At 67.7% G+C, this 14,252-nt stretch overlaps 1 protein-coding gene across 1 annotated transcript in view; it reads right to left on the reverse strand.

Annotated features, from left to right (window-relative positions):
* Nucleotides 1-14,252, reverse strand: part of TMEM8B (transmembrane protein 8B) — a 38,608-nt gene that overhangs the window by 24,136 nt on the left and 220 nt on the right. Inside the window, exons 2-3 of the mRNA XM_089779503.1 lie at nucleotides 8,177-8,366; nucleotides 3,014-3,221 (exon numbers count right to left, since the gene is read on the reverse strand). Coding sequence (XP_089635629.1) covers nucleotides 3,014-3,221; nucleotides 8,177-8,366 — 398 coding nt within the window. The remainder of the gene's footprint in view (nucleotides 1-3,013; nucleotides 3,222-8,176; nucleotides 8,367-14,252) is intronic.

Below are 14,252 nucleotides of genomic sequence, written 5' to 3' on the forward strand. Positions count from 1 at the left end.
GGCCTGAGGAGGGCCTGGGAGCACACGTCTGTACAAGCCCCCCCCATATTCTCACTTTCCCATGGCTGCTGGAAGTGCCCCCCCCTGCAACTGAGCCACATCAGCCCCAGACACTGCAGGGAGGCCGTGACCACAACCCAGGGCAGCTTGTGCCAGGTGCCTGGGTTCCTCCTCCCGCAGACAGAGCAACAGGGAACCCCCCTCTGCTCCCCCGGACACAGCAACAGGGAACCCCCCTCCGCTCCCCCAGACACAGCAACGGGGAACCCCCCTCCGCTCCCCCGGACACAGCAACGGGGAACCCCCCTCCGCTCCCCCGGACACAGCAACAGGGAACCCCCCTCTGCTCCCCTGGACACAGCAACAGGGAACCACCTCTGCTCCCTGGACACAGCAACGGGGAACCCCCTCTACTCCCCTGGACACAGCAACGGGGAACCCCCTCTGCTCCCCCGGACACAGCAACAGGGAACCCCCCTCTGCTCCCCTGGACACAGCAACAGGGAACCACCTCTGCTCCCTGGACACAGCAACGGGGAACCCCCTCTACTCCCCTGGACACAGCAACGGGGAACCCCCTCTGCTCCCCCGGACACAGCAACGGGGAACCCCCCTCTGCTCCCCCGGACACAGCAACAGGGAACCCCCCTCTGCTCCCCTGGACACAGCAACGGGGAACCCCCTCTGCTCCCTGGACACAGCAACAGGGAACCCCCCCCTCCACTCCCTGGACACAGCAACAGGGAACCCCCCTCTGCTCCCCTGGACACAGCAACGGGGAACCCCCTCTACTCCCCTGGACACAGCAACGGGGAACCCCCTCCACTCCCTGGACACAGCAACAGGGAACCCCCCTCTGCTCCCCTGGACACAGCAACGGGGAACCCCCTCTGCTCCCCTGGACACAGCAACGGGGAACCCCCTCTGCTCCCTGGACACAGCAACAGGGAACCCCCCCCTCCACTCCCTGGACACAGCAACAGGGAACCCCCCTCTGCTCCCCTGGACACAGCAACGGGGAACCCCCTCTACTCCCCGGACACAGCAACGGGGAACCCCCTCTGCTCCCCTGGACACAGCAACGGGGAACCCTCTCTGCTCCCCCAGACACAGCAACGGGGAACCCCCTCTGCTCCCCCGGACACAGCAACGGGGAACCCCCTCTGCTCCTCTGGACACAGCAACAGGGAACCCCCCCTCCACTCCCTGGACACAGCAACGGGGAACCCCCTCCGCCCCCCTGGGCACAGCAACAGGGAACCCCCCCTCCACTCCCTGGACACAGCAATGGGGAACCCCTCCTCTGCTCCCATGGACACAGCAACAGGGAGCCCCCCCTCCAATCCCCGGACACAGCAACAGGGAACCCCCCTCCACTCCCCGGACACAGCAATGGGGAACCCCCTCCGCTCCCCTGGACACAGCAACAGGGAACCCCCTCTGCTCCTCTGGACACAGCAACAGGGAACCCCCCCTCCACTCCCTGGACACAGCAATGGGGAACCCCCTCTGCTCCCCTGGACACAGCAACAGGGAACCCCCTCCACTCCCTGGACACAGCAATGGGGAACCCCCTCTGCTCCCCCAGACACAGCAACAGGGAACCCTCTCTGCTCCCCCAGACACAGCAACGGGAACCCCCTCTGCTCCCCCGGACACAGCAATAGGGAACCCTCTCTGCTCCCCCAGACACAGCAACGGGGAACCCCCTCTGCTCCCCCAGACACAGCAACGGGGAAACCCCTCTGCTCCCCTGGACACAGCAACGGGGAACCCTCTCTGCTCCCCCAGACACAGCAACGGGGAACCCCCTCTGCTCCCCCGGACACAGCAACGGGGAAACCCCTCTGCTCCCCTGGACACGGAAACAGGGAACCCCCCTCCACTCCCCGGACACAGCAACGGGGAACCCCCTCTGCTCCCCTGGACACAGCAACGGGGAACCCCCTCTGCTCCCCCGGACACAGCAACGGGGAAACCCCCCCTCTGCTCCCCTGGACACGGAAACAGGGAACCCCTCCTCTGCTCCCCTGGACACAGAAACAGGGAACCCCCTCTGCTTCCCTGGACACAGCAACAGGGAACCCCCTCTACTCCCCTGGACACAGCAACGGGGAACCCCCTCCGCTCCTCTGGACACAGCAACAGGGAACCCCCTCCGCTCCCCCAGACACAGCAATGGGAAACCCCCTCCGCTCCCCCAGACCCACCAAGGGAGAACCCCCTCCGCTCCCCCAGACCCAGCAATGGGAAACCCCCTCCGCTCCCCCAGACCCAGCAACAGGGAACCCCCTCCGCTCCCCCAGACCCACCAAGGGAGAACCCCCTCCGCTCCCCCAGACCCAGCAATGGGAAACCCCCTCTGCTCCCCCAGACCCAGCAACAGGGAACCCCCTCCGCTCCCCCAGACCCAGCAATGGGAAACCCCCTCCGCTCCCCCAGACCCAGCAACAGGGAACCCCCTCCGCTCCCCCAGACCCACCAAGGGAGAACCCCCTCCGCTCCCCCAGACCCAGCAATGGGAAACCCCCTCCGCTCCCCCAGACCCAGCAACAGGGAACCCCCTCCGCTCCCCCAGACCCACCAAGGGAGAACCCCCTCCGCTCCCCCAGACCCAGCAATGGGAAACCCCCTCTGCTCCCCCAGACCCAGCAACAGGGAACCCCCTCCGCTCCCCCAGACCCAGCAACAGGGAACCCCCTCCGCTCCCCCAGACCCACCAAGGGAGAACCCCCTCCGCTCCCCCAGACCCAGCAACAGGGAACCCCCTCCGCTCCCCCAGACCCACCAAGGGAGAACCCCCTCTGCTCCCCCAGACCCAGCAATGGGAAACCCCCTCTGCTCCCCCAGACCCAGCAATGGGAAACCCCCTCTGCTCCCCCGGACACAGCAACAGGGAACCCCCTCCGCTCCCCCAGACCCAGCAAGGGGGACTTTGTCCTGCCCGACCCAGCCTGGGGCCCTGCCCGGTGTCTGGGGGAGGCGTGACCCCTAACCGCCCCCGGCCCCTCACCTTGACGGAGATCTTGCCCTGGTCCTTGGGCAGGTGGGCGGCCAGGAACCAGTCCCCGGGCAACGGGCTGGTGAGGTTGAAGACGCCGGTGGTGCGGTTGGGCAGGCTCCAGGCGAGGGTCAGCGCGAAGGAGCCGGGGACGGCCGTGTCCCTGGGGAAGTGGGTGTGCAGGGGGGCGATGACCGGGGGGGCCCCAGAGCGGAAATACCTGCCGGGCAGAGAGCGCATGAGGGGAGGGGTGGGGGGCTGGGGGGTACAGCCCCTGCACTCCTGTGCTCCCACCCGGCTGTGCCAAGGCCCTGCCCGCCCCCAACGCCCTGTGACGGGCAAGCCCAGCAGATCGCAGGGAGAAACCCTTGCTCTCAGTCTGGGCCGGGCCCCCCACACTCTTGGGGTCTGAGCCAGGCCCGGGGGCCCGTGGGATGGCTCACACCAGCCATTTGCCAGCTGGGTCTCAGCACCGCAGCGGGCGGTGGGTACAGGGCTGTGAGCACAAGTGTGACGAGGGAGCGGGCTGTAGACTGTATCCCGCCCAGGCGTGCCTCAGTTTCCCACTGCACTGTGTGTGGTTACTGGGGGTAGGTCTGCTCCAGGGGCCATGCAGGCCAGGAGGGGGGTGTCCCGCAGCGGATGGGTGAGCAATGTAGAGTCCCAGCGAGGCTCCCGGGCTACGCTGGAGGCAGGAGGGCACCCTGAGGGGCCTGGCTCACTATCGGCTCCGCCAAGGGGGGCTGGTGCCATGTGGCTGAGGGCCCCTCTGGCTGCCCTGGGATCCGGGGGCCCAGGTGTTCCCCGGCTGGGAGGGGGGCCGCCAGGAGCCGGGCCACACGGCGGTAAGGAGTGTGACGTGGGGGGGTCTACTCGTGTGGCCCTGCGCCCACTCTGCTGGGCAGTCACTGGTGGCTGTGTGGGCTGTGGGCGACCCCTACTGGCCGGTGTCTGCAAGCACGGCCCAGCGCGGCCGGGAGGGGGGGCCCTGAGGGCAGACACGGAGGCCATGGCCTAGGCCCGTCTCACCCGGGGGAGGGGTTTGAACGAAGGAAGGGGGGCTGCCTGGGGGAGGAGTGATGGGTGGTCGGGAGAGGGGGCAGGGGGAGCACGGAGGAAGACGACTGACACCAGTACAGGCGGTTCAGGGCCAGTGAACCCGCCCCAGGGGCACTAGGGATGGGCCTGTCCCAAGCCTGCATCAAACCTACGCTGGGCTGGATCTGGGCAGGGTGGGGCTCCCCGACGCGCCGTCACAAGGAGCCGTGTGCAATCGGCTGGCAGGGCCTGGCATGGGAACCGGCCTCCGCAGCCCAGCCTGGCGGGGGCAGAGCCGGTCCCATCTGGCCCCTGGGCTCCTGGTGCCCGTGGAGCCTCCAGCTAAGAAGCCTGCAGAAGGGGCTGCGAAAACGACTGCGGGGAGTGTCGGGCTGCGGCAAAGGGCAGACACCTGGCTGCTCCACGGGGAGGCACAGAGCCGCCTGGCCCGGCTTGCGAGACGGGTTCCCAGCGAGAGCCTGCCCGGGCGCAAACCTGGCAGCCACAGCCACGTCAGCAAATGAGCCACGGGTCCCAGCGGCCCCGGCAGTGAGTCCCGGCAGCCCCGGAACGGCTACCGCCGGCCCCTGACTCGGCTACTGCCGGCCCCTGACTCGGCTACTGTCGGCCCCGGACTCGGCTACCGACCGCCCCACACATGGCTACCACCGGCCCCGGACTCGGCTACCGACCGCCCCGGACACGGCTGCCGCCGGCCCCAGACACGGCTACTGCCGGCCCCGGACTTGGCTACCGACCGCCCCACACATGGCTACCACCGGCCCCGGACTCGGCTACCGACCGCCCCGGACACGGCTACCGCCGGCCCCAGACACGGCTACTGCCGGCCCCGGACTTGGCTACCGACCGCCCCAGACATGGCTACCACCGGCCCCAGACATGGCTACCGCCGGCCCCGGACTCGGCTACCGACCGCCCCACACATGGCTACCGCCAGCCCCAGACTCGGCTACCGACCGCCCCACACATGGCTACCGCCGGCCCCAGACTCGGCTACCGACCGCCCCACACATGGCTACCGCCGGCCCCAGACTCGGCTACCGACCACCCCACACATGGCTACCGCCGGCCCCAGACTCGGCTACCGACCGCCCCACACATGGCTACCGCCGGCCCCAGACTCGGCTACTGACCGCCCCACACATGGCTACCACCGGCCCCGGACACGGCTACTGACCGCCCCGGACACGGCTACCAACCGCCCCGGACTCGGCTACCGACCGCCCCGGACACGGCTACCGCCGGCCCCGGACACGGCTACTGACCACCCCGGACTCGGCTACCGACCGCCCCACACATGGCTACCGCCGGCCCCAGACTCGGCTACCGACCGCCCCACACATGGCTACCGCCGGCCCCAGACTCGGCTACCGACCGCCCCACACATGGCTACCGCCGGCCCCAGACTCGGCTACCGACCGCCCCACACATGGCTACTGCCGGCCCCAGACTCGGCTACCGACCGCCCCACACATGGCTACCACCGGCCCCGGACACGGCTACTGACCGCCCCGGACACGGCTACCAACCGCCCCGGACTCGGCTACCGCCGGCCCCGGACACGGCTACCGACCACCCCGGACTCGGCTACCGACCGCCTCAGACACGGCTACCGCCAGCCCCGGACACGGCTACCGACCGCCCCGGACACGGCTACCGACCGCCCCGGACTCGGCTACTGACCGCCCCGGACACGGCTACTGACAGCCCCAGACTCGGCTACCGCCGGCCCCGGACACGGCTGCCACCGGCCCCTCTGCCCCCTCTACCGACCGCCCCGGACTCGGCTACTGACAGCCCCAGACTCGGCTACCGACCGCCCCGGACACGGCTACTGACAGCCCCAGACTCGGCTACTGACCGCCCCGGACACGGCTACTGACCGCCCCAGACTCGGCTACCGCCGGCCCCGGACACGGCTGCCACCGGCCCCTCTGCCCCCTCTACCGACCGCCCCGGACTCGGCTACCGACAGCCCTTGACACTGCTACTGAGAGCCCTGGTCACAGGTCCGGCAGCCCCGGCCGCGGGTGCGGAGCCCACCCATGCGAAGCAGGTTGGCAGGGCTCGGTTCATCCCCATCCTCGCCGGCGAGCAGCACCTGGCTGGGGCGGGGTAGCCGGGTGCCAAAGCCCAGACTTGCGGGGGACGATTTTGACATGGGACCGTTTCCCAGACTCCCACTTGCCACCCCTGGGCTCCCGGCTTTGCCCAACAGGCTGGAGAACATCAGCCAGGCCACGCGGCCCAGCCCAGAGTCCATGCGGCTCAGCCCAGAGTCCACGCGGCTCAGCCCAGAGTCCACGCGGCCCAGCCCAGAGTCCACGCGGCTCAGCTCAGAGTCCACGCGGCTCAGCTCAGAGTCCACGCGGCTCAGCCCAGAGTCCACGCGGCCCAGCTCAGAGTCCACGTGGCTCAGCCCAGAGTCCACGCGGCTCAGCTCAGAGTCCACGCGGCTCAGCCCAGAGTCCACGCGGCCCAGCCCAGAGTCCATGCGGCTCAGCCCAGAGTCCACGCGGCTCAGCTCAGAGTCCACGTGGCTCAGCCCAGAGTCCACGCTGCCCAGCCCAGAGTCCACGCGGCTCAGCCCAGAGTCCACGCGGCTCAGCCCAGAGTCCACGCGGCCCAGCCCAGAGTCCACGCGGCTCAGCTCAGAGTCCACGCGGCTCAGCTCAGAGTCCACGCGGCTCAGCCCAGAGTCCACGCGGCCCAGCTCAGAGTCCACGCGGCTCAGCTCAGAGTCCACGCGGCTCAGCCCAGAGTCCACGCGGCCCAGCCCAGAGTCCATGCGGCTCAGCCCAGAGTCCACGCGGCTCAGCTCAGAGTCCACGTGGCTCAGCCCAGAGTCCACGCTGCCCAGCCCAGAGTCCACGCGGCTCAGCCCAGAGTCCACGCGGCTCAGCCCAGAGTCCACGCGGCCCAGCCCAGAGTCCACGCGGCTCAGCCCAGAGTCCACGTGGCTCAGCTCAGAATCTACGTGGCCCAGCCGGGGGCCCAGAGGCAGGAAGCAGAACAGGGCAGTTTATCTAGTGACCCCTCCCCATCCCCCGGCCCAGCTCCCAGCAGCCAGAGGCCAGGTAAGCCTGGGGGGGAGGGGAAAGAGGGGGGAGGTGTCCCTGCCTGCCCTGGTCAACAGCCACAGCTGGACGTGGCCTCCAGGGGCGAGCTAGCCCTGCTGAGCCAGTTACCCTACGGCCCTGCACCGTGCCCGGCGGAGAGTCTGGCTGTGCCAGGGGAGATGCTGCCGTAGCTCGGGCCGATCCTGTGGCCTGGCCTGTCACTTGTGTGGGCGGGGCAGGGGCAGGGGCAGGGGCAGGGGCAGGGGCAGGGGCAGGCAGGGAGCTGGCCCCAGCAGACTCAGCCTGCACTGAGGGCAGGTGGGAGCGAGGGGCCTTGCAGCTGAGCGGGGGACAGCACCAGCACATGCCCCTGTGCCATCCGGGCTGGGCCCCAGGCAGCACCCGCCCAAGGGAATTCCAGCGCCTGCGCCTGACCCGGCCATGCCCTGCGCCCCCCACCCCACCCTGCCCGCCCTGGGGAATTCCAGCACCTGCATCCTGGCTGGGCCATGCCCTGTGCCCCTCACCCTGCCCCACCCTGCCCGCCCTGGGGAATTCCAGCACCCGTGTCCTGACCAGGCCACACCCAGCCCCCATCCTGCCCCACCCTGCCTGCCCTGGGGAATTTTAGTGCCCATGTCTGGCCGGGCCGCGCCCCGCCCCCCATCCTGCCCCACCCTGCCCTCCCTGGGGAGTTCCAGCGCCCGTGTCCTGACTGGACCACACCCAGACCCCACCCTGCCCGCCCTGGGGAGTTCCAGCACCCGTGTCTGGCCGGGCCACGCCCAGCCCCCATCCTGCCCCACCCTGCCCGCCCTGGGGAATTCCAGCGCCCGTGTCCTGACTGGACCACACCCAGCCCCCACCCTGCCCGCCCTGGGGAGTTCCAGCACCCGTGTCTGGCCGGGCCACGCCCAGCCCCCATCCTGCCCCACCCTGCCCGCCCTGGGGAATTCCAGCGCCCGTGTCCTGACTGGACCACACCCAGCCCCCACCTTGCCCGCCCTGGGGAGTTCCAGTGCCCGTGTCTGGCCGGGCCGCGCCCCGTGGCACTCACACGGTGACGCTGCGGTCCGGGCACCGGTCCCCGAAGGTGCCGCCCTGCTCCTTGAAGAGGATGAGGTTCCAGACGGCGAGCAGGGTGTCCTCGGGGATGCGGAAGTGGAAGAGCTCGACGCTGGCGAAGGAGCGGAAGGGGCTCAGCTTGCGGGGGGTGCGGGTGAAGTAATCCGTCACAAAGAGCCCGTCTGCGGGGAGGGGGGCGTGAGCCGGGCGCCTCGCTCGGCACCAGAAAGCTCCGGCACCCCCACGTCGCTCACATGCCTGCCCCCGGCCCCTGCCCCATCCACGCCGCCCACCGACCTGCTCCCCGGCGTCTGAGCCTCCCCCGCCGGGCCACAGGGCCCCACCCCCACCTGACCACAGGGCCCCTCCCCCGCCAGGCCACAGGGCCCCTCTGCCAGCTGGGCCACAGGGCCCCTCCCCCGCCAGGCCACAGGGCCCCTCCCCCACCTGGCCACAGGGCCCCTTCCCCGCCAGGCCACAGGGCCCCTCCCCCACCTGGCCACAGGGCCCCTCCCCCAGGCGGGCCACAGGGCCCCTCTCCCTGCCAGGACACAGGGCCCCTCCCCCACCTGGCCACAGGGCCCCTCCCCCAGCCAGGACACAGCCTGTGATGTGGGGGGGGGCTGTGCACTCTTGCAGCCCAGGATCCGCGCTGGCTGGGCAGGCGATGGTGGCCGTGTTGTGCTGGGCGACCCCGACTGGCCTGTGCTGCTCTGCAGAGACTGTGTGTGTGTGTGTGTGTGTGTGTGTGTGTGTGTGTGTGTGTGTGTGTGTGTGGTGCCCAGCGGGGGATGGCCCCGGGGGGGGGGAGAGCATGTGGGCATGGCCCAGCCGCCTGACACCCGGGCTGGGGGGTGGAACCCGAACAGAGCCGGGGCCGGGCTGCCTGGGGGCTGGGGGACGAGTTGCTGGGGGCTGGGGCAGGCTTGGCGGAGGGAAGCATGGAGGGAGCAGACTATGGGTACGTCTACCCTACAGGGCTCTGGCGCCAGAGGCATGTAGATGAGGCTACCAGACATAGGAAAATGAAGCGGCGATTTAAATAATACCTTGTCCCAGGAGGGTTACCTGGGTGGTCGACAAATGCCTTTGATGTCGCCACCCGCGCGTCCAGACTATCGCGCTGAGCCGGCAAACAGCTGATCGCTCAGCGCGGCAGCCAGGTAAATTTAAATGAAGCGGCGATTATTTAAATCACTGCTTCATTTTCCTATGTCTGGTAGCCTCATCTACATGCCTCTGGCGCCAGAGCCATGTAGTCTAGACGTACCTTAAGTCCAGGACGGGAGGTTCAGGGGCCCGTGAACCCCTCCCCCCAGGAGGACCAGGCTCTGCCCTGGCCCCTGTGGCAACGTGGAGCCCGCGCTGCGCTGGATCTCGGAGAAGCAACAAACCTTCTGTTCTGCGGCCTGGCTGGGGGTCCCCTCTGGCTGCGGACGGGGTGCAGGGCGGGGCCCGCGACGCCCCATCACAGGCCTCTCTCCCAGCCAAAACACAAGACCCTTCCCCCAGCCAGGCCACAGGGATCTGTGGGGGCGCCTCGGGGATCCCCTCGATCCTGCACCCCGTCTGCAACACGATGAAACTCCACCAGCTAGTCGAATAGGGAGGGGTTATTGCTTCTGCGAGGTACAGCCCAGCCCGGCTTCCATGTGGGCATCAGAGTGAGGGGCAGGCAGCCTCAGCCCCCTTGGGGCGGGGTGTGCAGGCCCCGAACCCCCAGTGCTCAGCTCAGTCTCTTCTCTTCATGTTTTCCCCAACAAGACTGCCCCACCCCCCAGGCCCTGCCCCCCAGCCAGGTGTCTGTCTCCATCTCCCTCCCTTTGTCTCCCCCCCCCCCCGGGAAGAGCCTTGTTCCCTGCTCAGGCTGGGCCTGGGTGTCTGGGCCAATCCCCATGTGGGTGAGTCAGTGGGAATCCCACAGCCCAGCGCAGGGGACCCCGCGTTACAGAGCAGACACCCCCCCATTATGTCACAGGCCCCTCCCCTGGCCAGGCCACAGGGCCCCTCCCCCAGCCAGGCCACAGGGCCCCTCCCCCAGCCAGGCCACAGGGCCCCCTCAACCAGACCACAGGGCCCCTCCCCCAGCCAGGCCACAGGGCCCCCCCCAACCAGACCACAGGGCCCCTCCCCCAGCCAGGCCACAGGGCCCTACTCGGCCTAGACCAGACCAGAAAAAATCGAGATTAGCAGAGTACGTGGGGTCACTGCCCCCCCCCCCCCAGAACTCAGCAAGTGGGGACGGGAGGGTCCCATGTTGGCAGGGAAGAGGGAGGGGCCAGGGCAAACTGAACAGCACAAATTGCACAGGGCAGGGCCACCCCAGCCAGTCCCTGCTCCATGCCCCACCCCCGCTCCGGATGGAAGAGGGGATGGACCCCAAACCCTTCTATGACCTTTGCACAGGGTCACTGTGGCTCCTGGAAGGCAGAAGAAGTGGGTGCATGCATGCCATGCACCCTATGCCATGCTGGGCCATGTTGGCCATGCCATGCCCCCCTATGCCATGCTGGGCCATGTTGGCCATGCCATGCACCCTGTACCACACTGGGCCATGCCATGCCCCCTATGCCATGCTGGGCCATGTTGGCCATGCCATGCCCCCCTATGCCATGCTGGGCCATGTTGGCCATGCCATGCACCCTGTACCACACTGGGCCATGCCATGCACCCTATGCCATGCTGGGCCATGTTGGCCATGCCATACCCCCCTATGCCATGCTGGGCCATGTTGGCCATGCCATGCACCCTGTACCACACTGGGCCATGCCATGCACCCTATGCCATGCTGGGCCATGTTGGCCATGCCATGCACCCTGTACCACACTGGGCCATGCCATGCACCCTATGCCATGCTGGGCCATGTTGGCCATGCCATGCACCCTGTACCACACTGGGCCATGCCATTCACCCTATGCCATGCTGGGCCATGCCGGCCATGCCACGAAACTTGTGCCACACTGGGCCATGCCAGCCATGCCACAAACCCTGTGCCACGCTGGGCCATACCATGCACCCTGTACCACACTGGGCCATGCCATGCACCCTATGCCATGCTGGGCCATGCCGGCCATGCCACAAAACTTGTGCCACACTGGGCCATGCCAGCCATGCCATGCACCATGGGCCATGCTGGGCCATGCCATGAACCCTGTGCCACGTTGGGCCATGCTGGCTATGCCACTCACCCTGTGCCATGCCACTCACCCTGTGCCACGCTGGGCCATGCTGGCTATGCCACTCACCCTGTGCCATGCCATGCACCCTGTGCCATGCTGGGCCATGTCAGCCATGCCGCACAGCCTGTGCAACACTGGGCCATGCCAGACCATGAACCCCATGCCATGCTGGGCCATGTCAGCAATGCACCCTCTGCGTCACTGTAGCCAGACATGAACCCAATCTTGTTCTCCCCCCCCCCCCCAGAGAGCAAGAGAAAGGCAGTCACCCTTTGATGCCCTGGGAACACAGGTGTGCTGCCTGTCCCTGACTCTACCATAAACAGAAACCAAACAGTAAATGGGCTAGCTGACGACCCGGGGCCTCCCGTCGCCCTGATGGCTAGTACCAGTAATTGACACGCCTGCACTGTCCCAGGAGAGGAATCTTCGCCCATCACATACCAGAGGTGCCCATTGTCTGCATTTTCCCAGGTGTGAATTATGCTTTGCACCCTTCGTGGGAAACTTGGCATTCAAAGCCATTTTTCCTAATTGGCCACTTGAGACCAGGAAGAAGCCTTTGTGACCCAAGGGGTATAAAGAGGGTTTAGTAGCCCACCCCCTTTGAGCTCCAATCATACACCTGCGGGCAGGTATTGATTGTCTCCCGAGGTCTGTGGGACGCCCAACCTCGCCCTACTTCTTCCCGAGGGATTGAGAGAAAGACGCTGGCCACGCCAAGTCTGGAACGCAGGGGTGAGAATTATACCTGCTAGGTGTCTATTTTGCATGCATTTAATAAGAGCTCAGAGAACCAAAGGGGTTTCATGGTCCCTATTAGTGACTTATTAGTGTAATTTCTGTCCTGTCCTTTGTAGTGGCTGTGTTATCTGTAACACAGCAGCAGCATTTAACAACTAAGTTTACCCTGTAACAATAGAATAGTAACTGTTTAAGCTTTAACCTGACTCCTTCAGTTGCTGTAACAGAACCAAGCACAATTTAAAAGAACTTCAGCCGGTCATAAGGGACTCACTGCCCTGATCGTCGGCTGACAGTCACTGGGCCACATTGTACCAGACGTGTGTGGGACAGGTTTGTGGGGGTTAGGTACAGAGGTGTGTGCAGGAATAGCACAGGGTCGACGGGAACAGGGTGGCACAGGGGAGAGGAGGTAGGTACCGAGGTGCGTGCAGTGATGGCGCAGGGTGGGAATGGCATGGGGTCAGATGGAGTGTGGAGGTGGGTACCGGGCTGTGTGGCAGAGCACAAAGAGGGTTCTCAGGATTCAGGAGGGGTGGCAGAGACCGGACCCCACCATAGGGAGTGAATACTTTCATGCTCTGAGCAGTGTGGGGCGCTCTGCACAGCCCCCCTGAGAGCAGCAACCATCACTCCAGCATCTGACCCCCCGGCCCAGGCAGGGAGCACCCAGCACAGCTGCCTCCTAGCACTGGCACAGCACCGAGGCAGGGACAGCTCCCCTGGCCCCACTGGAGATCAGCACCGGGGCAGGGACAGCTCCCCCTTCCCCACTGGGGATCAGCACCGGGGCAGGGACAGTTCCCCCGTCCCCACTGGAGATCAGCACCGGGGCAGGGACAGCTCCCCCGGCCCCACTGGGGATCAGCACCGGGGCAGGGACAGTTCCCCCGTCCCCACTGGGGATCAGCACCGGGGCAGGGACAGTTCCCCCGTCCCCACTGGGGATCAGCACCGGGGCAGGGACAGCTCCCCCGTCCCCACTGGGGATCAGCACCGGGGCAGGGACAGCTCCCCCGGCCCCACTGGGGATCAGCACCGGGGCAGGGACAGTTCCCCCGTCCCCACTGGGGATCAGCACCGGGGCAGGGACAGCTCTCCCGTCCCCACTGGGGATCAGCACCGGGGCAGGGACAGTTCCCCCGTCCCCACTGGGGATCAGCACCGGGGCAGGGACAGCTCCCCCGTCCCCACTGGGGATCAGCACCGGGGCAGGGACAGCTCCCCCGGCCCCACTGGGGATCAGCACCGGGGCAGGGACAGCTCCCCCGTCCCCACTGGGGATCAGCACCGGGGCAGGGACAGCTCCCCCGGCCCCACTGGGGATCAGCACCGGGGCAGGGACAGCTCCCCCGGCCCCACTGGGGATCAGCACCGGGGCAGGGACAGCTCCCCCGGCCCCACTGGGGATCAGCACCGGGGCAGGGACAGCTCCCCCGTCCCCACTGGGGATCAGCACCGGGGCAGGGACAGCTCCCCCGTCCCCACTGGGGATCAGCACCGGGGCAGAGACAGCTCCCCCGTCCCCACTGGGGATCAGCACCGGGGCAGGGACAGCTCCCCGGCCCCACTGGAGATCAGCACCAGGGCAGGGACAGCTCCCCCGGCCCCACTGGAGATCAGCACCGGGGCAGGGACAGCTCCCCCGGCCCCACTGGGGATCAGCACCACGGCAGGGACAGCTCCCCCGGCCCCACTGGGGATCAGCACCGGGGCAGGAACCCTCCAAGGGACATCCCCCCCCCCCCTCAGGTGCTCACAGGTGCAGGGAACCCTCCATGGGGCACAGCAAGACCATGGTCACCCAGCTCCCCAGAATGCTCAGTGGGGCAGGGACCCCCAGGGCTTAGCAGGGACAAGGATCTTCAGGGGCTTGGCAGGGGCAGGAGCTCCGGGGCGGACCCCCAGGGACTCAGTGGGGCAGGGACCCCCAGGGCTAAGCAGTGGCAGGAGCTCCGGGGCAGACCCCCAGGGACTCAGTGGGGCAGGGACCCCCAGGGCTAAGCAGTGGCAGGAGCTCCAGGGCAGACCCCCAGGGGCTCAGTGGGGCAGGGACCCCCAGGGCTGAGCAGTGGCAGGAGCTCCGGGGCGGACCCTCAGGGGCTCAGTGGGGCAGGGACCCCCAGGGGCTTGGCAGGGGCAGGA

This window comes from Pelodiscus sinensis, chromosome 6, assembly GCF_052426305.1.
Source record: "Pelodiscus sinensis isolate ZL-2025 chromosome 6, ASM5242630v1, whole genome shotgun sequence".
Lineage (NCBI taxonomy): Eukaryota > Metazoa > Chordata > Testudines > Trionychidae > Pelodiscus > Pelodiscus sinensis.